The sequence below is a fragment of the Lycorma delicatula genome, chromosome 3 (assembly GCF_047948215.1).
Source record: "Lycorma delicatula isolate Av1 chromosome 3, ASM4794821v1, whole genome shotgun sequence".
Classification (NCBI taxonomy): domain Eukaryota; kingdom Metazoa; phylum Arthropoda; class Insecta; order Hemiptera; family Fulgoridae; genus Lycorma; species Lycorma delicatula.
Window position 1 is genome coordinate 191,098,316 of NC_134457.1, and position 23,522 is coordinate 191,121,837.

Genomic DNA, 23,522 nt, shown 5'->3' on the forward strand with positions numbered 1-23,522 from the left:
ACAAAAAAAAAAAATATATATATATACACACACACAAAGCAAGAGATAGATATTAAAAATTAAAAAACACGACTTCCAAAAAAAAAACAATGCTCTTTAATACAAGTTAATTAAAGGGCGTGCGGGTCATGATTTTGTATATAGAACAATTTTTTTCAATTTATTTAAACATATATTTATACACCCATACGCATTTATATATCCTATGACTTTCCCGGTAACGTAAGGAATCCAACGCGGAGTCATAAATCTAAATCGGTTCGACCGATGACCTGCTACTATAGAACAAATATACATACATATAAACTAAATACATTACACTCCTTTTGGGCAGTCGTGTAAAAAATTACATTTTAATATTAGTAAAGTAGTAAAAGTGGTAGTAAAACAGGCTTTTATTTGGAAGACATGGGGTTTAAATCCAACTTAGGCTTGGCAGGCAGGTTTACACATTATAAATTTTTATTTCCTACCTTAAAAACTAGGAAGGTAATCGGAAAAGGGCTGAGAAAGAAAAAGTGTAATAATATTAATTTTTTTAATTAATATTATTTATTACTAGAAATAAATTAATTATCATATAACTTCTTCCACAACATCTCATCATACAAAAGCATTGGTGACCAACGCTATAAAGGGAAAAGCCAAATTATGATAAAAGCTCCTGTTGATTACATTGACCAAACAAATTACATTCAGCATGCCACAGTGTTTGCTGAGAATTACTGTCTTCTGAAAAAAAAATTATATAAAATATGTAGAGTATTTCAAGCGTTTTAATAAATACTTGTTAAATCTAATTCTCTTAGTTCTTATCGTTCGAGAACTTACCATTCGTTAACATCATTCCAGATGGATTTATCAAGAAAATACTTCGTAGATATTCTTTGTCTATCTTTTGCTCAAATGATCTGCTTCTAACAATTTTTTTTGTAATTTATATATGATACTACGCCAGTAGATCTAATGACTGTAATTTTCTAGAAGATTAATGACGTAATTGAAATACGGAACATGTATAGTACATTGCTAAATTAGTTGATGAACTTTAATCGGTGCAGGATGGATAATTTTAGGTAATAAGAACAATAGCATTGTTATGATATAAAAACTGTCAATTTTCGTTTTCTGAAGGTAAAGTCTGTGACTTCCGTACTGTTAGTCCTGGGTTCAAATCCCGGCAAGGTTATGTTATTTATTTTTCATGTGCTAAAAATGCCATATATCATTAGTTATTGAGCATCACTCTATTGTTTTTGGAGGAAATAATTATTTTTTAATTTAGAATCCCTTTGCTGACATACACACTAATGAAAATTATTTTACGTTGTTCTGAAGAACCAATCATTCCCCATTCTGTGTTCCTGCTTGGTTTCCTCTATCCTGTTTATCATGGTAATGATTCAGTTTGACAAGTGATGAAAAAGTTACTGATAACCGGGTTGCCTAAATAGCTAGAGGTAATATTTTCATGTATTTCAAAACTACTCAATTGTAATGACTATCTACACGCTATATGCATTCTTTAAATACGTATGCTGAGAAATAACAATAACACGCCTAACAGTATAATTTAAAACAAAATTTCTTACATAAAATTTTTTTGTACTTAGCAGGGGTCTTATAAATAAGGAAATCCTCATTATGCAAAAACAGGCGTTAACGAAAATCGAATCGATAAAAAACAAATTTCTAACTCTATGTTTTTAACATTTCTTTTTTTATTATCTTATTGAATTTCCCTGTAGACTATTTTTGTTACAACAATAGCCCAAACAAGATTTTCATACTAATTCCCAAAAGAAACAAAATAAGGATGCAAATATTGCTGGCCATGTAATGCAGTAGAAAATGACTGCAACTCCATGGTAACTATGTTAACTACTCTAACTTGTAAGGTGGGTAAAAAATCCACCTTCACAATTCTGTTTATTCATATACGAAAATTTGTATTCAAAATGTTATCACTGAATGAACAACAAGTTCTTATTTTATAAAAATAATAACAAAGCTTATAATTAGAATTCTGACTGAACTCATAATGAACTTGTAATCCCTATGTTTTACCAGTTACAAATTAAGTTTAAGAAGTGTTATCGTTATTTCTGATGAAGTATATAATGTGTTTAGATAGGTAGAAAAAATATTAAATTTTAAAAGTAATTAAATCGAAGTACACCCGGAACTATTGATTATTTATATTAAGATCCAAATAATAAGAAATAAAATTGGAAACCGTGTAAATTTCAATACTTTATTATTTTTTTTAATTCTGATAAGATATCAAAGTTGTCAAATGAGGCATCAGATAGTCTTAAACTTAAAAATTTTACATAGCAACGAATTGTTTTTTAACGTTACAATGTTACTTGATAAAATTCTGTCCTGTTTTCTGAATTTATAAATTATAGATGAAATATATAGCCTGGATTCATGTTTTTAATATTTTCCATACTTATAATAATAAAAATAATAATAATGCAGATAATAAGTAAAAAATTGACTTTAAAAATTACAATCTAATACCCAATACATGAAATTAGTTAACAGAGAATATCCCATTTTCTAATAATAAATTTTAATGGATTTACAAATGTGCTATCTAAAAAATAGCCTTATTTCTAAAAAATGACAATATGCATCTGACAACAGAACTGTTTTTTATGAGCACAGTATTTTAGCGTACGAGAAGGAGCCTTCTTGTGTTTCTGTTTCCATTTTTGAAAAAAAAATATTATTAAAATATTTAAAGATATTCCCACAAATTTATTTAAAATAAGGTAAGTCAATTTTCATTAACAAAATTAAATCTACCGATGATTTCATAAATAATACTAATCAAAAAGTAAGAAAATGAAATAAGATAACCCAAAATTTTCTGGACATTCCGGAAGAGGCCCTTTCGTTGTGTAAAGTGTGGGAAAGGCCACCGAAAAGCTGATTGTTCCAGGAAGGACAGGAGCACTCCTGCAACCTGTGCTTTATGCCAATCCGACAATCCGGAAAACTATCAGTTATAGAGGTACCAGGAGATATTAGAGAGGAAATAAAAGCAAAAGGCGAATCGGAATCACAACTAACTCCAAGAGTCGAATCTTCTAGCCGTAGGCCAATCGGCCTCACGTTTGATGATAACAATTTCCCCATTTTGGGACGTGGAGCACCTGGGAACATCGGAGCAAATCCTGAGTCTCTCCGCCGAACATCTGCTGCGGCAACTGGCCGTAATGGTGAGAATAATTTAGACAGGTTAGACAGGATTTCTTCAAACATAGATTTTCTAGTTCAACGGATTGGGAGTCCAAGCTTGCTTACTCAGGTACTCTCAAAAATCTGTTAATTACAAAATTTCTCCGGATTGTTACATGGAACATTAATGGCCTACTTTCTAGGCGGGAAGGACTAGAAACTATGACAATTACCAATTATCTGGTCGTAATACTAATATCAGAGACGAACTATACAGACCGGAATTACCTTAGGCTTTAAGGTTTCTCGGTGTATATAACAAATTACCCAGGTGGGAGAGCTCATGGGGGAACTGCGATACTGATTAGGAATCTCTACATCATTACCAACTTTCTAGATTCTGCACTAATCAGATTCAGGCAACCACGGTTGAAGTTACAGACTGGTTGGGACGTACACGATTGTCCGCGGTGTATTGTCCTTTGTGCTACAGTATAACTAACCAGTTATTCTCCGAATACTTTTCAACTCTAGGTTTCAATTTTATCGGTGGAGGGAACTGGAACGCGAGAGACCCGTTGTGCAGTCTGCGGCTGACAACCAACAAAGGAAGAATGTTGAGGAGCTGTGTTCAAAATCTACGCCTGGTCGTAGTTTCGAGGCTTTAAGTCAACATACTGGCCTACGGACCTAACAAAGATCCCAAATTTACTTGAGTTTTTTATCACTCAATATATAGATGATATAGGTATATCATCTATATATTGATATAGATGATATACCTATATCATCTATATATTGAGTGATTTGGTATTTTGGATATTGAGATGAGTAGACTTTGGTAGAAAACAGCTATGACTCGACGTCCGACCACTTGCCCGTTTTACTTACATTGAGTACGACGGTGCTGAGAAAGAAGGCCTATCCAGGGTACAAAATGAACAGATTGGGTCTCTTATCAGGATAAGTTAGAGAAGAAACAGATTGATCCATTTCCACTCGATACCCCTGACCATATTGACTACCAACATACTTTCTAACACCGGTCATGCAAGAAGGTGCATGGCGATCTACACCAGAGGAAGTACATTCGACTAGAGACAATACATATCCAAGAGAAGTGATATATCTAATTGGCTCAAAATGGCGACTCAGACAAAACTGGCAGCGATTCAGGAGGTCAGAAGCAGAAAATTTCTTTACAGGGGTGCACGGAGGCTGAGAAGGGTGTTGAAAACTATCAGAGACGAAAAATTCAGTGATTATATAGGAAATCTTTCTAATCTAAATACAGACGGATGCACCTTATGGAAGGTACTTGGAAGGAACTGGTACGACGATCCACAAAGATACTTCCTGAATACAGGGACGTACTGGATCGTTGCTGATGAATGTCAAATGGAAACTCAACTTATTTCTTCACACTTAGGCGGAACCTTTCAACCACACGATGAAGAGTATCCTAGCCACAAGGATATTAAAGACTTAAAAAAATATATTGACTTTTTAACAAGAATACTTCTTATTTTATTATATAATTTATAGTTTATTTTATGACGCTACTCTGATTAAGATTTTACCACCGTTCCACTTGAATCTTTAGACAAATGCTGGGGCAGTTTTTTTCTTGTGATGAAGCACATATATGTATAAATACAAACTGGAATTGATCTTACCTAATGTACGAGTATAATTACGTAACGAACAGAATCAAACACTGATTTATTTTACTGTACGTATAAGAAATAACAGAAATAAAATTTATATATATATATATTTAAAGTGATAAAAAAAATAGAAAATTAATTAAAGATAAGCATTGCAGTAAAAAAAAAAACCATTGAACATATTTCACATTTTTATTTTAACCAAATAATTTTAATTGTTATTAATTTAAAGAGAGAACAGTTTGAAATAATATAATAAAATAGATCATTTTGATGCTTTGTTATATATCAAGTTAATAGCTGCCGAATAACAACAGAGAAACTGTATGCAGCTTGACAAACTGTCAGTATATATTGTAGCAGTGCAGATGCAGTAGACATTGCAGTAGGTTTGTGATATGTGATAAGTTATGTGTACACCATCCTCAATTATTTACAACTAGTTATTTACAAACTCTTGGTAGTTATGTAATATTATGTTGAAACACGTTAAATATTTTTAATGTATCGATAATAAATAGCTGTCTTTTTTTAATATTTCTGTAAACTTTAAAAAATGTATTACAAATATGTAAAAAAGATAGACTGTATATTTAGTACTTACAAATAACAAATAACCTATTAAGAATCAAAGTTAAATGAGCAAATATGTTGATTAAAACCGCATTTATCAGTTTCAATTAATAAAACAGGTTAAAAATATGATTTAATTTTTAACTGAATTTTATTACACTTATGCTGATTAACAACTGAATATTTTAATCAAATAATAGATTAACTGAATATTTAATGATTTTTTTTAGGTACATTTAATTATGACTTATTTTAAAACTGTAAATTATTAATTTAATAGAAAAATTGATTTCTTTAATGTGATATAGTACTAAAGTGTTCTTTTTATGAAAGAAAACTGTAACCTAGATACAGTATTGAACCTTTTTTTTTTATAAGGAAGGGGACTGCTAGATCAAGAAATTATTTACTAAGACGTGCTAGAAGTTAAATAAATATTCACTGTAGTGATTCAGAAAAAGGATTGTCTTCTAAAGGTCAAGATTTAATAATAAAGTTATATAGAGGTTAAAAAATAGTGATAAAGGTAACGTCGGTAAGAGAAAATGAAGGACATCTTCTGTCACCATTATTATTAAAAAAAATATGTAGAAAAGAACTGAAAAGTTGAAATTACAATTAGTTAACAATATTACTAGAGATAAAATATGTTATCTACCGACAAAAGTACGCAGATGATTAATAAGTGGCAGGACAGCTGTAAAAGCTGTGAAAATTTCTATTTCAATACGAAAGAACTATCGAGTAAACTTTAACATAGGTAACTGGTTTACAAGAATAGGTAAAACTGATTTCGTAGATTTCTAGATTTAAAAAGAATTTGATTAAAAAGAAAAATTATATTTATGAGATATAAAATTATTTATGATAAATAAATTAACAAAATATTATATAATATAATATATATAATAAAATAATATTATATTATATATATATATACAGCTGTAATGTATGTAAATATTAAGAACTAAAATATAAACTTTCTTAATGGAAATAGAATTGAAGTAGTGAATAAAAATAATATTCGAGCAAAAATGTTATGCCATCCTGACCCGTAGGGAAAGCCACTTTTCATGTGACAGTTTCAGTCGCCACACCAATCCCTCCGTACCTATCCCTTATAGGCTTTACCGGAGGTCATCTTCAATACCTCGGCATCGATACCTTTCCGGCTAGCTTCAGCTAGGATGACACCGATGCGAATGCCACAAGTGACATTCCCATTGGTGTACTATTAACTATCATAATTCATGAACAAAACACATTATGCCAAACCTTAAATAAGACTGAATGGACTACACGGTAACAAAGGAACTAAACTACCTACCTGAAATAGGTAAAAGTGAGTTCAGCTCACAACACGAAGCATAAAACATACAAGAACACTAAAACACAATAAAAGTAACAACACTAAACACAAAATAAAACAACAGCAAAACATAAATAATATAACACAACAAAACTTAAAGCGGGAAAACCCAAGCATAACCCTGAACCCCCTCATTAATCCTTTCCTTTGCAAGATAAATTACAAAATTTTCCACGATCGCCCATTAGGTTCGGTTCCTCGAATTAGTACGGACATCTAACGCCGACCCGATGATATCAAGCCAACAAATAGTCTCCGTGCGCATCAGCTTGTATTTCGCACATTGATATAACACATGGTAAGCGTCATCTAGTTGTCCACATTGCGGACACATTTCGGAGTCTAGCAGATCGAATTTCTGCATTCTGTCCCGAAAAGCGCCATGGTCAGAAAGTACACGTACTTATTAGGGTGTATCCAAGAGACGTCCAGCAAACCAACAATATTTGGAAAGAGATCATTCGTATAACTCCCACTGTCTGCCTCATCACATCATGCCTGCCACAAGGCATCTCCATGTTCTTCAATCTCTCGAATTTTTTCTAAAGTCAGCTCACCGGATTTCTTTGTAACATAACGTTGTTGCTTCTCTGAGGAAATCAAATCTATCAGTTTAACACCTGCAATCACCGAGATTGCTTCCCGTGAAATTGTACGGTAACCATCCGTTACCGTTAACAATGAAAAGCGTTGAGCTCTCAGTAGAATATCCCGATAGGCTTTAAATTTCAGCCTATCTGCCCAAACAGGCCCCGTATATAGCATAATAGCCTCCCACACGCCCTTATACAGGATACTCATAATCTTGAAATTAAGACCCTAATTAGGATTGACCACACGTCAAATATCAAAGAAGGCACTACAGGCCTAACCCACGACGTATTGAAGGGGCTTCTTAAATTGCAATTTCTCATCAAGAAACATCCAGAGGTACTTTTGAACCTGAACATAATTTATATGTTGGCCTGTAATCGAAACACGGACTCGTCGACTCACTGTCAAACGGCCTTTGAGGAGCATACTCGTGTTCTTCTCCGGGGTGAATATCTCTTATGTTGACGATCCACAGCTCAAGTACTACCATCCTGCGTGCCTGATTGGCTGGGAGCTCAACCTTCCTACGCGACATCCTTCGACCAGAAAGAGCCCATCGTCTGCATAAGCCACGATGCGATACCCGCTGGAAAACCTCAGCCGCTGAAGAAAACTAAACACCACCACCCACAGAAAAGAACCAATACGCTGTCCTATAAACAAGCCTTGGACAGTGTCTTGCCTACCTCGTGGCCACCCTCTCGGAGCAGCACATCCCGATCAGTAAAGTAACTTTGCTTAACCTGCAATTGACTCACAGTACATCTTCTCTTCTAGAGTTGGAAAATGGTGGAGGACCACCACAGATTTTTAAATGGCCCGGAAATATCCAAGAAAATTCCCAAGACATATTCCACCTCGCTGGTTCTAACCACACTCATCACACGAAGTATAGCGTCCTTACTACCCTTCCGGGACAAAATCCGTACTGATTCTCCATCAATAAGTACTGCGAGGTCAGTCTCTCATTTATACGCAGGTACAGAACCTTTTCAAAGACCTTACCAATAACCGGAAGTAACGTCAGAGTAACAGCGGGATTCTTGTCGCCACCTTTATACAACAATTTCACAATTCCCTTCTTCCAACACACGGGGAAGTATCCTACAAACAATTTATAAAATACACGTGTGACAACCCTCACATTCACTCCCAATAGCTTGACACATCTCGGCCTCAGTAATCTTCAAGGATACTTAATCCCCGCGAAACTGAGCGACCTCCCGCCGCAACCGCATATGGAATGCGGTCTCGCCAGTTTCATTATCATCAGGCAGTAAGTCGTTTGGTAATCTGTGTAAAATTTCAGACGTCTGAAACTATACCAAGCCGGGTCGAGAGAGCGGACAAAAGAACGTCCTTTCGTTGTTTGTGTCCCAAGACTCTACACCACTCTCCAGGTATCTTTGTTCCCTTGCTCGTGCATAAAGGAACACCAGGGATCCTTCTTCGCAGTCCAGACTTTATGGAAATAATGAGATCTCCGTTCTCTATATTCAGCAACAAGGACTGTTCACCGTTCCGTATTACCCTTACGCTGAGAAACTCTTCGTAAACGACAGACAGCTCTTTTTAAGGCCGACAATTCCTTATTCCACCATGATGCTAGCCTCTCCCGACCAGAATTACGGGGAATTGAACACTCGGAAACATCAATTAAAGCCGTCGACAAACCCTCTGCTAGGTCCTCTAAATCCAAGACATCTAGTCGCCGATCCAAAACACGAAATTTAGCCAAAAGAAAGTCAACAAATTTCCTCCAGTCTGCATGCCTGTTCAGGAAACGATCCCGATTAACTGGAACGTTACATCGGTAACAATCACTCGAACCACCAACAATTTCATAAATAATCAATCGATGATCGCTGGAGCAATCATCTACCACCTTCAGTTACAAACATTGGAAGAAATAAAACTTCCAATGGTAACATCGATGTTCGTTGTACCAACAGTCAACGCCCATCTATCTACTGCGTTGGTGGGCAACTCACCAGGTACATTAAATACCTATAGAACATGTTGGGCTAAAAAGCCTCCTATTAATTCACCGCTATCATCGGTGAAACTGGTATGCCATCCAATAAGGATTGGACTAGTGCCAGAGAATCGTAGGATTTTATCTCAGACGACGATTAGCAGGATTTCTCAACTGAAAATATGAACTTGCAACATACAGATGCAAGTTATGAACATACACACGGACAACAACATGATGATTGTTTGAGAGCTGAATAGAAAGCCGAGAAAGACACAATCAAGTTCCCTTCTGCATACAACAGCGGACATAATTTGCAAGCCACAGTAGAACCCTTTTCCAATGAGAAAAGTCTGGCAGATCACCAGACACAGTATATGGATGCTACAGCAAAGCAACATCCAACCCTCTACGCAACGCAATCTCACCTAGCTCAATCTGGACAATATAAGCACCTTGTGAATTTAACTGACCAAATTTTACCATCTAAAGATAATGAATTGAAATACATATAGAAGAGCTCTCAACCACAATCTTTGCTCTTCACAGAATGCTTGTGTTCTTTCCGAAGACGTTTACAATTTACGCAAGTCGGACCCTCCTTTGGACACTCATCTTGCTTGTGTCCCTCATCCTCACAACGTGCACAAACCGCAAGATGGTTACAGAGCTTTGCCCTATGACCATACCTGCAGCACTTAAGGCACCTCTGGACATCTAAATACTCTGTGACTACAAGAAGAAAAGTCTACAAATATCCTGCCCTCTGCAATGAAGATGTTAAAAGGTTTTGGACTAACCTCAAACGTTCCGTGCTAGCGCTCTGCCTCGCGCCTACGCGATTTGAACAGCAATCGACATTCAGACTTGAATTTATTCTCAACCATCTGAGTGTTTTGTTTTCTAATTAGAGTCATCAACTCATCCACAGGTAGTCGTCGATCTATATCGTATCACTCTTGGACGTCTCTTGTTTTATGGTCGACTTTCTTGTCGGATTTGCCAACCGTAAGTGAGTCAGAGATGACCCGTATAGCCTCTTTGTTGTCGGTAATAACGACTAACCCCTTTTTTGTTTCTTTGATGTTCCGAATTTTCAGGGTCGACCTTTTTTTTTAAAGGACAACCTGAATCTCGTTCATCATAACTTTACTTGTCTTTGTAGTAAGCCCCTCTTTTAGGTTAACAAACACAACATCAGACTGTTTCTGGGACAGAATAGCCCCCCGTTTCTCTTTCAATACCTCAGCATACCGTTTACGCTGAGGCCAATTTTCCACAGTCCCAGCTGTGGAACCGAAGGAGGGGGAGCAGGAACCATCTCCCGCAACACTACCTTTCTCACCACAGTCGGCTTAGCCGTTAACCTCTCGTACCCCGCCACCAAGGCAGTAGCTATGGACTGAAACTTCTTTAACTGTGAAGTATGATGCCCCGCTCGTATGCTTTTATACTCATAGAATTATCGAGAAATTAATGTCAATCAGCAGTTGTCTCTGCTTTTGCCAAAAGTAAATGTTTATAATCTTGGTTGGATTTCAGCAGCGGTGAACGCCAATTTAAAGCTAAGTTTACAACACACCCACACACGCACACATATATGCATATATGTGTGTATACCTGGATATATAGGTAGAACGCTTTTTCGAATTAATTAAAATGGATTTGCTGATGCAAATACGAAACGAATGTAATTGTAGAAAATTTAAAAATTAATATATCTTATAATTAATACTTTAGAAATCGGAAAAAAGACAGTTCAATAAAAAATAAACTATGCCTCCTGTATATTAATTTAATGTATTCATCATATAGTAAGACATGCAGCAATTGAGATATTAGTATTCATTGTTGCAAAATTTAGGCTAACTGATAAATATGTGTTTTTATACTCGCATGTGCAATGTCATATCATTTTAATACTGCAAAGAGTACGCTTAAAACCATCTGATAAAATAAAAGTCTATAACTAAAAGCACGCTTTGGTTGCTAAATGATCATCTGTAACTTATTTAAAAGGAAATATTAAAAATAAAAATATAAACAAAAAATAATAAACGGAATCTTATATCTACAAAGCAGTACAATACAATTCTAGGTGTAATTTTATATTGTAAACCTCGTTGCCAATAGCCCAGATTAAAGGTAAAAAAATCTTAGCGATGTTAGGTATACTAAGTAAGTTTACTTAGTAAATGTAGTTGTATTTACCGCTCTTTCAAGCACGAGTTGTTTTATTTTTTATTGTTTACTTTTTATTTCATTTATACAAACAAATAAAAATCTTTTTTAATGATTCATATGAATTTCTTTTTATATTATTTTTTTTTGTTTGCTTTTGTACTGAAATTAAAACTGATACAAATTTTTAATTTCTTAAGACGATTGTTTAATAATTTTTTTTTAAACATATTTATAATTCAGTTACATACACATTATTATTCAGATTATACTTTATTCGAAGAAAATTATTCCAAGTTTTTAATTTATATATTTTGATAAATGATCAGTTGGGAAAAAATAAAAACAGAGATATTTAAAATATGGTGTTACAGAAGAAAAATTAAATGAGTTGTTAAAATATGAAATGAAACGTTATTAAGACGAGTGAGTGAGGAGAGAAATTTATGATAATCCTGTAAAGAAATGAATTAAATTTCTATGCCATGCATTAAGACATCTAGATTTTGCTAATTTAGTAACAAACGAATGAATAGAAGATTTGAATATAAAACTACATAACTGAGGAAATGAGATATTAATAAATATTACTTTAACGTTAAAATATTAGCAAAAAACAGAGTGGAATAAAAAGTAGCATCAAATGAACGATAAAGCAGAGAACAAAATGTTCAATTAAAAAATCTACAAATTACATTCACAAATATTAGGTTTACCTTTTTTCCTGCGATCTAGAAATATAGGTTGGCCATCTTCTCTCCTCCACATAATTTTAGGGTCAGGAAATCCAGCAGCCCTGCATCGTAATGTCAGATTCTGATTTTCCCTTGCAGCTACAGATGACGGTGTACTTTCGTCATCAACTATGGTTGGAGGAACTGAAATCAGAAAAATTATTTTAAACTAATTTAAAAAAAAATATATATATAAATTTTTTCAGTACATTAAAATCTTATGTTGCTTCGCTTACGGGAAATACAAACTACACTCGATAGATATGATCATTTTTAATAATTTATATCTATTTTGATAATTTCCTGCTGGCAATGTCAACAGAACTGATTTTAAAGGAACTTTTTTTATCAGCAGTGTTTGATTTACATTCGGTTCTAATTTACCGGAACCGTAAGTAAATTTGAATACCAAAAAAATTACTTGCAGAGAGGGGTTTCCATTGAAATTCCTCAAAGAACTGTATATGTATATATATATCTCATACAATACATAAATATGTAATAAACATAAATAAGCACATACAAGAACAACGATCAGGTTCAGAATATAAAAAGCAAAGAAAAAATCAAAAAATAGTCTTATAAATCACACAATGAATAACTAATCGAACATATAAACAGTGAAAGAAATTAAAGGAACAACAAAAGTAAGGGGTGAAACGAAATTAAGAATTTTGGCAATGCACTACAATCTGATTCACCTCAAATCTCGGAGGAGAACTTTTAGATCTATATATGCATTCGCTTTAGGCGCCTAACGTCCTCGCTGTTATCCAGGAGGTTAACCGCGAGCTATTTCACATAATTGTTCAGCCTCATGTTGTATCTTGTACCGAATCGCCGTATCTCTTCTGAAACGGTTGGAAATTCCAGATGTAGTGTATTTCAATGTTTTTCGCAAACCACGGCGCTTTTGTTATATTTCTTAATAGTTTGTTCTAGAATCGCGATACGATTTTAATGAAACTAATGGTAAGATTTTTTTTAAATTGGGATTGTTTCTCATTATGGCGCATGGTTCAATGGGTCAGGAAAAATTTGAATTTGGGTCCACCTAACCCAGTTAGTTGGCATCTCGACTACGTGTTTGGCTGTTTGTGCAGCTGCCAATTAGGAAACAATCCTGCAATAAATTCACCCTAATACGAGTAGCAAATACGGATGAAATTATATTTGTTAATAAATATTAACAAAAAGGATTCGATACTGACAAAGGATTTTTCTTATAACACCGGTATCCATGATCTAATATTCAAATCCGTGTAAAAATAACTGACTTTACTATGTCTTGAACGCTGGAAATCTCAACTTTCAAATCAGCTGATATTAGAAGACGCGTTCACCACTAGACCAACCCGGTGGGTTATCACATATATTACACTGAACCAGCTTAAGGGCCACTCAGATTCCCCCATGTTCAGCAATGTAGGCGTTTCAGTCGCCGGACATCCTCGCTAGCAGATTAATTGCTAGAAAGTTCACATAATCGCTATATTTTGAACTGAAGCGTATGTCCTCTTCGCGAACATAAGGTAATTCTAGGTGTCGTGAATTTTTTCGTTCCGTTCGAAACAAACGGAATGAATTTTGGTTGGGCCAAAATATAAGTCACTTTGACAATGGTATTGTATAACGTAAAAATATTATAACACTAAAACCTTATATTACGCTATGGAATGGAAGATGATAAAATAAAATAATCGTGTAAAGAAAGTTTTATTTGTACATTTTATTTCCATTTAATAATTTAACTCGAAAAAGGTACTTATAATGTTCTTATTTACAATTCAAAATAATAACTTATGCGTAGATTTTAAACTCGCTTCTAAGAATTTCAATGAAATGTGGTTTGAATGAATTATTACTAAATTCCCAGCATTGGTATTAAGTCATGAACGAGTAAACAACAAGATTGTTGGTAGTATTTTAAAGTATTTATACACATTTTATGTAATTAAATACTGTCTTAAAATACGATATAATTATTCATATATTCCACAATTATAATCAAATGCAATAAAACTTCATAACAAACAAATTTATATTAAAATATTGTTTCCAAAAAAAATTACAATGAAATTGTAAACCTTACGGTACGAGTCTCGCAGATATAATTTCTTCCGCTCAAAAAACAAAAATTTCTGTAATATAAATAAAACTGTTTTTAATAAAACGATACTGATATGAAATAAACAACGTTATTTCTGTTTTATTTACTCCGTTTTAAAAAAAAACTAGTATAATCACTTGTAAACTAATATTTTTATTGTTTTTTAAAAAAATAATGGGAATTAAAAAAATTGTTTCATCTTCATTACTTTCATATACATTTACTATTAAATCAAGCTGTAGTACATCTTCTTTTAAGTTTTATTATTTCAAGTAGATTATAAAGTTTTTGTACGCACTATCAAGTACTGCTATCTAGCGGTGCGATTCGTAAAGGTATATTAAAAAAATGAATAAAATGACATATTCGAGTCCCGCGGTTCATCAAATGAAAAAAAAGTATCTAACAAAATTCGAGGTATTTTTGAAAGTATTCTTTATTGCTAATCTAATTGAACTGAAATATAATTTTCACGCGTATTTATTTTTTCTCATTTTCACTTTACTATTAGGCTAGGTCATGCTTAGAACTGTAAACGTAGTTCGTTGACTTCGTCGACTCTCATCGACGAAGTTCTAACGAATTCCGTGATTAAGCAGACGAATATATAAGAAATACCCATTGTTATAATTAAATTAATTGCAAATGTGATCTTTAATAAAAACATATTACTTAATTATCGTGACAAATTAAAATTATAAATTTGTGTGAATAGTTTTAGATATAATGACCATTACTTATTTATAAATTTGAAATTCAATACGACTTGTTCAATTGCACTAAAAATAATACCATAAAAATACCCGCTTTTACTTTTGGTTTATCTATTCAAGAGCTATTTTTATTCAGAACAGAATTTTTACTTACGAACAAATATATAGGATGTAAAAAATATTAAGAAGAATAATTTTAATTTGATTAATTAATTTATTTATTTGAATGGTAACGAAAGCTACACACATATGGAGCAATTTCATCAGATCAGGAACTGTCCAAAATATTTTAGTACTTCTGTTGTATAAATATTCATGTAACACCTTTATTTGCAGGTTTAGAATCAAAGTTAGCACAAAATAAACATGATCACCGATATTCAATACTAAGAATCAAAAATACTAAAATACTTTTTTAACACCAGCTTTGACCTTTACGTCTCTACACGTAAAAGCAAGGCTTAAATACTGCGCTACCGTGAAATCTGAAAATAGTAACTTAAAGTGTTGCACCTTACAGCAAAAAGAAAGAACAACAGAAAAAGATGAAAGATAAAGGGTAGAATTGTTTGAAATCTCGAGTAACAAAAGAATATTGAAAGTTGGGCAGGTTGATAAAGTTTAGATTTAAGAGGATTTAGATTAAGCCGAACAGACGAGAGAAGACTATGTCAAAATCTAACAAAAAAAAAAAAAAAGAAACAGAAAAAGAAAAGAATCGACCGTATCTGAACAAAGTCTCATATCTTAACACCTTCCTGTTTTAAAAATTAAAATTATTTTGTTTCAAATAATACAAAGAAAGTGAATTTTTTAAAATTTATTATAAATAAATAATTTTATTTATAAATAACAAATAATACACAATAAAAATTAAATATTTCTTTAAAGGATTTTAAAAATAAAATTAATCAATCCATAAAACCTAAAAACCTAAAAACACCTAATTCTCTTTGGGAAAGATATGCACTAAAAGTTTTCATTTACGAGTCTTTTCTACAAGGATGAATCATGATTAAATTTATTATAACAATAATGATAATTATATTCGTGGTATTTATTTTGTTTTGAACTAATTAAGTCGATTTCATAATTATTTTATTGTTTATTACAACATTGTTTATTTTATTGCTTATAATAAAAGTTTGACATATTTTTAATCGATGCAAAAGGAATAAAATAAGCTTAATTTAAATTCTTTCACAAATAACTTAATTAAAAAGTTCCTAATAATTTATAAATTTTAATTTAATTAGATTTACAATTATTACTTTTATCGAATACAATTATGAAATTGTAAAACATACGCTTGTACTTAATAGTAATAATTCTCGGTTCTTCTGACATTCATGTTGGCAACAAAAACTAAATTAATCAATTCAATTGCTTTAAAAATATCCATCTTTTTAAAAGGAATTAAAAAGAAAAAAAATAATAAACCAATTCCATTTTTCAAGCTCCTATCTTTGTAAAAGTATTAAAAATCAAATTACTTTCAATTTTTTTTTTTATGCTAACTAATAAGATTCTAAATATAAAGAAATTATGTAAGTATTCTAGGTAAAAATTTAATTATATTTCTTGAAATCGCTATTACTTTTTAAAATTTATTTTATTAATCTCTTTATAGTTTAAATTAAAGTATGACAGGTCGACAAAAAAGAGAAAAACGCCCTATGAAAAAAAGCTTTTTGCAAGAAATATAAAAGATAAGAAACTTGTATCTTGATAAAATATGAAAAGTACTGCAGAAAAACGACGATAAGTAACTCTACAGAGCGTGAGCTAAAACTGTCTGAAATGTGGAAATAAGTATTATTCTTTTAACCTCTATTTCTTCAAATAATCTTCTCGAAGTTTTTCAGTAAAATTCGTTCAATATTGTAATGAAATCAGATAAAATATCATTACGCTAAAACAGCCCAATACTACTAAATCATAATGACAAATTTATATCCTCCATTCTAGCACATAATTTTCGTTTAAACAAAATGTTCTACTTAAGTCAGCTGGAAGAGACTTACAACAGAAACAATAAAGGAACATCCTCTACAAAATATAGAATTCTTGGTTGAATTGGTATCAAATTATTGTGATCTAAAATTTTACAAAAAATGATAAAACTAAAAGAGATATAATTTTTTTCATAAATATTATAATATGTTTTCTATTTATAACAAAATTAAATTATTGTAACTAATTTAATGAAATAATTAAAAAATAAATTTAGATTTTCTTATACAGAGTCATTCACGAGAACCGGATGTTTTTGAAGAGGGTTGTACTTGGGCGTTCGTGGTGGGAGGGGCACGTGGCTGGTGTCTGACGTTTCCTTTGTTCATAGCATTTACATTTTAGTCGTTGATATGGAGCCGTCGACGCTAGACCAACGCCTGTACGCGTATGACAGTTTTGTGCGAAATGACGAATCCGTAACGGCTGTTCAGCGAGATTTCCGCCGTGAATTTAATATCCACCGTAATGCAAGTGTCCCTTCTCGTAACACAATATTGCGATAGGTAAACAACCTTCGAACAAGTGGTTCAATATTGAAGAAAAAACCACCGGGTCCCCGACGAACTGCTAGCACTCCGGAGAATATCGAACGAGTAAGGGAAGCCATTGTCAGAAGCCCACGCCGCTCTATTCAGAGGCATTCAGCAGCGCTTCAAATGAGCACAAGTACGGTAAGATGAATTCTGCATACAGACCTGCATTTCCATCCCTACAAGATAGCCGTCATGCAGCAGTTAAACGAGCAAGATTTCACGCAGCGATTACAATTTTGTCGAGCTTCGTAAGAGCTTCATCGCTCTTACGATCCTTTAAACCCCTTATGTTTGAACAGTGAAGATGGTTATTTAACTAGTCCGCTAAATAATAATGAACAAAATAAAACAGTTTCCTGCATGTAATTTTATGGACTTACGGTTAAGATAACATTGAGAAATTTTTACATTATTACAGAAACGTATATAATCAATATTATGTTGACGTGATAGCCAAAATGATCCCGTCTTTATTCGTAATAACCAAAAAAATTACGTGCTGATGATTACATTCATCTTAGAGATACTGTGCAACAAGACATCAATGTTAATGCTAATAACATGGGTCAAAGTGTCATACTTCCCTCATCTTTCATTGGTTCACCACGGTATACGCATAAGAAATCTCAAGATGCTATGTCAAACGTGCGTAAACATGGGCGTCCAGACTTAACTTTTACGTGCAATGCTGAATGGCCAGAAGTAAAAATCTAATGTGTACACCACATGACTTCCTTTTACGCCTATTAAATTACATATACACATTTTTTTAAAATGAAAAGTACATATTTTATTTCATTAATAACTTCTGATAGTTTTTCTTTTTTTTTTTTATTATTATTATTGAATTATTATTTATCGTAAAATTATTTTTACAATCAGAGGTTAATAATAATCGTTAATAAATCAATATATTTAAATTAAAAAAAAAAAAAACTTAAAATAAAAAAGATGAAGTCTGATTCGAACCGATGTGCCTTTCCCTTGTAAGATCCAAATATTCCATTAATAAAATTTTATTTGTCTATAACTCTGGAACAAATAAACATATGTACCACTTATGATATATCGTTGAAAAGCTGTCACTGAGGGCTTATTACTGCAGTAGTCCAAAATCCAAATTGTTTTAGATTTTGGGCTTTTTTGAACACTTTTGGTCTAGTCAATTGAAATCAAAAGGGGAAGTGCACAACTAGATGTTACAACAGTCCTAAATCCGACATTTCAACATTCTACGGCTAATTGCTTTTGAGTTTTCGAGATACATACGCACATACGTAAGTATGTACAGATTATGGAGATACACTATATTTATAATTCTATATATGAGGTATTGATGCCATTACATTTTCAACTTATAAGGTTAAGGGGATGAGGCTTTAGGCAAGGTCACCCTCAGAATCTCGAGATTTCGCCAAATTTGTCATTTTTCTTAGGCACTTTTGTTAACAATTATAAATATAAATATAAAATTTTAAAATCATTAATATGTTAATAATAATTATGATATTGGTATGAAAAAGGAACATACATGTTGGACTGACTAATTACTAAATTCTAATTCTTATATAACTCATCGAAATAAAATACTTTTTTTCTTCTTTTTTTAAGAAGTAAAATACTTAATAAAAATTTTCAATAATAAAAAATCACATAAAATTAGATTAATTTTGTTGCTACAGAAAAGTTGTTAATAAATTCTCATATTTTAATAGGAGTTACAGATGCCGCACGTAGAACTGCTTTTGTCATTGGAATGAATTTTAAATTGATTTTACAGAGGGTACCTCCCCTCCGATCCTGTTATGAAAAAAAAAAAAACACAAACAAGTTAGTCTCGTGAAGACGGATGGGGATTTTTCACGCTTTATAAGTCTGATCTTTTTTATGAAATGTATGTATACAGACTCGCGTTAACTCACATTTCTGTTCTAGGTAGATCAGTCATGTTTCCATATACACCGATATAGATTCGGTTCGATGGGTGGGGTTTTAATCTAGATCAAATATTGAACATTTTAAGCGTGCACTCTGGAATAGGACGGAGGAACAGAAAAAAAGGTATGTTCTACACATCTTTGTACTACAAGGTAGTATCGCGCCTCGCCCGTCTAGTACCACAAGGTACGCGAGACGGAAGAGTATCGTACATACTTTAAACAGTGAATTACTGTAACATTTACACAAGTAGGAACTTACACGTAGGGGCTCTCCTGTCAAATGTATGTAGTAGATACCAAGTGTGTTTAAGCGGGAAGGATCCCTCACAATAATAATTTATGTTCTCTTTCAAGAAACAAAAATCGTAAACACAAAAAGTATTTAAACAAAATAATAAAATTGGACTAATATATTAATTGCATTTACACCGATAACTTTTAAAATAAATTCTTCTGATTACTATTACACAGAATAAATATATAAATAAAATAAATCTACAGTAAACTTAAGATAACATTTCTTATTTAGTAAAGCTATAATAAATAGTTGAACAAAAAGAATTATCTTAATTTATTCAAATGTTTCTATTTATTACTAAAAACATGTATTCATGAAAAACACGCTTTGATGTAGAAGTACAATGTTACTTAAGAATAGTAAAATGTGTATCTCAACAAGCGGCTACCTTTCACAGCCAAGCTTGTATTTTCGTTTGGCACACGGTACAAATAGATATGTGAATTAAATTTGTAAATGGGTAGTAAAAAAAATAATCCAATGAAGTATGAATATTTGTTTTTAAGACTAGTTTTGCTTTTAATCGGCTTAAAACGTAATTATGAGTAAATCTCAGAAAAATAAGAAAAATAATTAACTTAAAAATACATTACTACAAAAAAAATTAGCTTTCAACAAACAAACTACTTAAATTTATTATTTAAAAATTATTATTATTACAGTTCGTCAGGGTGACAAACTATAATAATAAGTAGCATTAAAAAATTTGTATTATGAAAAACAGTAGTAACAGGCAAAAAATGACAAAGATAACGAATGTGATAAAAATAACCATACAGTATAAAAACTGCTGAATATGAAAAATGCATCGATAGTTTAAATAGAATGTAATGAAACGAGTTTTTCATCTTACGTAAACAAAAATCAAATAACTTCATTATTTCCAAAATTTGGACTAGCCTTCACTATTTATTAATAGAGTACTAAAAAGAATAGTACAATCTTTCTATTTTGTTTTGTTATTTAATTTCTTCATTTATAATTTTTACACGTAAGATCCTATGAACTGGTTCGTTTGTAATGTATGGCGACTGTTCTCGAGACTTGGTTGGAAGAAATGGATTATTGTAATATATGATTTGTCGCTTATCCCAAAAATGTAATCCCTTTTTAAAAATTTTATCTTATTCAGTTTTTTTATGTAGTTACATGCAATATAGTTTAAGATAAATTTTATTTTGGCAGTTATTGGTCCTGTTTTTTTCCAGTAAACAAAAACGATTTATTAATGAGTACTTTCTGCAATCCAGGTTATATTTATGTTACGCTGACGTAATCACTAGTATATAAATATGATCAAAGTACTCGATGCCCGTCAGTTAAAAAAAAAAAAAAAATTACATATATATATATATATATATATATATATATATATGAGGAAACCACCATTTATTTTACTGTTGTTTTATTTCTATTTCATTTTATTGATTTGCGAAGGGTGTTTTCCTCCTCATACCTCAAAAAAAGTAAAGATAATTCATTTTCACTCCCTATTCACACCATGTAGCCGAAAGCAATAAGGGAATTTTCTTTGAAAAGTCGGTAAAAATAATTATCGAAATCGGAGCATTTAGATATGACGATGGCTTGGACGTAGCTCCATAAAAAATACATACGAATACAAAAAATATATATTTTTTGAAGTAGAATAAATAAACGTAATATATTAATATATTACAAAATATTTTGTTCTGAATAATAGATAGGATAGGATATTTTTATTACTTTATTAAAAACACAATTAAGAAGCAGACAACTTTAAAAATAAAAAAATGGTTGCTGTTTGCGGTTGAAATGTTGGCCAAAAAGGACACAAAAATGATAAAATTATTTTTGTATTCACAATAATTTATCTCGTGTTTCATTCTTTGTAGGTTGTCATTATGTTTAATTTCCTTAGTAATGGTGGTCATTCGAAAAATTATACATCTTTTAAATAAATCTTTGCAATTGAAAGTGGATAAGCAAATGAGTTAAAGGTATAAAACTAATGTTTTATAGTAGTCATGTGTCAACATTTTTCCAACTAAAAATTACAATTTATATAAAATTTATTGGGATTAGATGTAATGAAATAAAAACCTTTAAATAACCAAAAAAATTGTCTACTAATCTACTTTCATTTCTGTGTACTTATGAATCTAACAAAAAACAATTGTAATACTTAATTTTCCTTCACAACAAAAATTAATTCTACATAATTCTGCATGCTTAAACAGAATTTATAACACAAAAATATAAACTGCATTTTTTTTTTTTTACAAAAAATTATACTGAAATTTTTAAAACATTTCGGTTAAGCATTATACGTTAACAGGACGAAATAAACATGCGTTTAGTACTGAACTGAATTGTTAGATAGAGTAATGTGCATAAATATAAAAGATTGCCATTGACATGTACACTAGCTGATTAATATTTAGCTATTTAAAATACGTGGTCAAAGCCTGTCAGTTTTAACAAAGTCTGACCAAGCGACACTTTGTTGTTATATATTATGCATTTTATAAAATGAAATGATCTGTGTGTTATTTTCATCACAATATCGAATAAATTTAATTTGATATTTTTTTAGATTTTATGAAGGTAAAATTTCATAAATATTTTTTATCAGCCTAGGGATTTGTATCATTTTTTCACTAATTATTATTATTATTATTATTATTATTATTATTATTATTATTATTATTATTATTATTATTATTATTATTATTATTATTATTATTATAATTATTATTATTATTATTATTATTATTATTATTATTATTATTATTATTATTATTATTATTATTATTATTATTATTATTATTATTATTATTATTATTATTATTATTATTATTATTATTATTATTATTATTATTATTATTATTATTATTATTATTATTATTATTATTATTATTATTATTATTATTATTATTATTATTATTATTCATAGGTTATTAAATTGTTTAGTTAATTGGCATATTCATTTTTTCAGGAGACTTTCAAAGAACATTTATTTTTTATTAAAAAACCAAGTAAAATTTATATATAAAAGCTATTTTCTTCTATTTCTTTTAACGAATGACAAATAAAGACTGGATTATAAAGGAAAAATTTGAGTAACTAGAATTTTTTTTTGGAGTGAGAGAGAGAGAGTGAATAAATCTCTCTTGCCATCTGATATAATGCGTTAAGAAGCATAAAAAATTTAAATATTAAATCCTACAAAATGCATTCGGTGTATTAACGTACATAATTTACTAAATTATCTCTCTGTTTTCTTTATTAGGTGGTAAATAAAGTACTCATTTCCTGTGACTATCTGAACAAATATTTATTTGTTTTGTTATATAGGCAATATCAGTTTCAAATATGAAATTTTACCCACTTTATTAAGGAAATTATTTATTGGCATTAGGGAAATAAATTATCTAACTAAAAAACTGATTGGGAATATAATTTGAAAGAAATTCTTTTTAATAAGAATAATAATAACATATTATTATTATTAAAATCGAATTTATATTAATATTAATAGGTGGAGTAGGGTAAGTTCGTAAACGGGGCAAGTACATATGCCGGCTATTTTTATTATAATATGAGTAAAATTTCTCCAGCTATTATGAAATAATGTACTGCAAATTAATA

General features: G+C 31.2%; 1 protein-coding gene across 1 annotated transcript in view; it reads right to left on the reverse strand.

The window, feature by feature from the left end:
* Positions 1–23,522, reverse strand: part of LOC142321058 (lachesin-like) — a 438,367-nt gene that overhangs the window by 180,296 nt on the left and 234,549 nt on the right. The window contains exon 4 of the mRNA XM_075359063.1: positions 12,265–12,426. Coding sequence (XP_075215178.1) covers positions 12,265–12,426 — 162 coding nt within the window. The remainder of the gene's footprint in view (positions 1–12,264; positions 12,427–23,522) is intronic.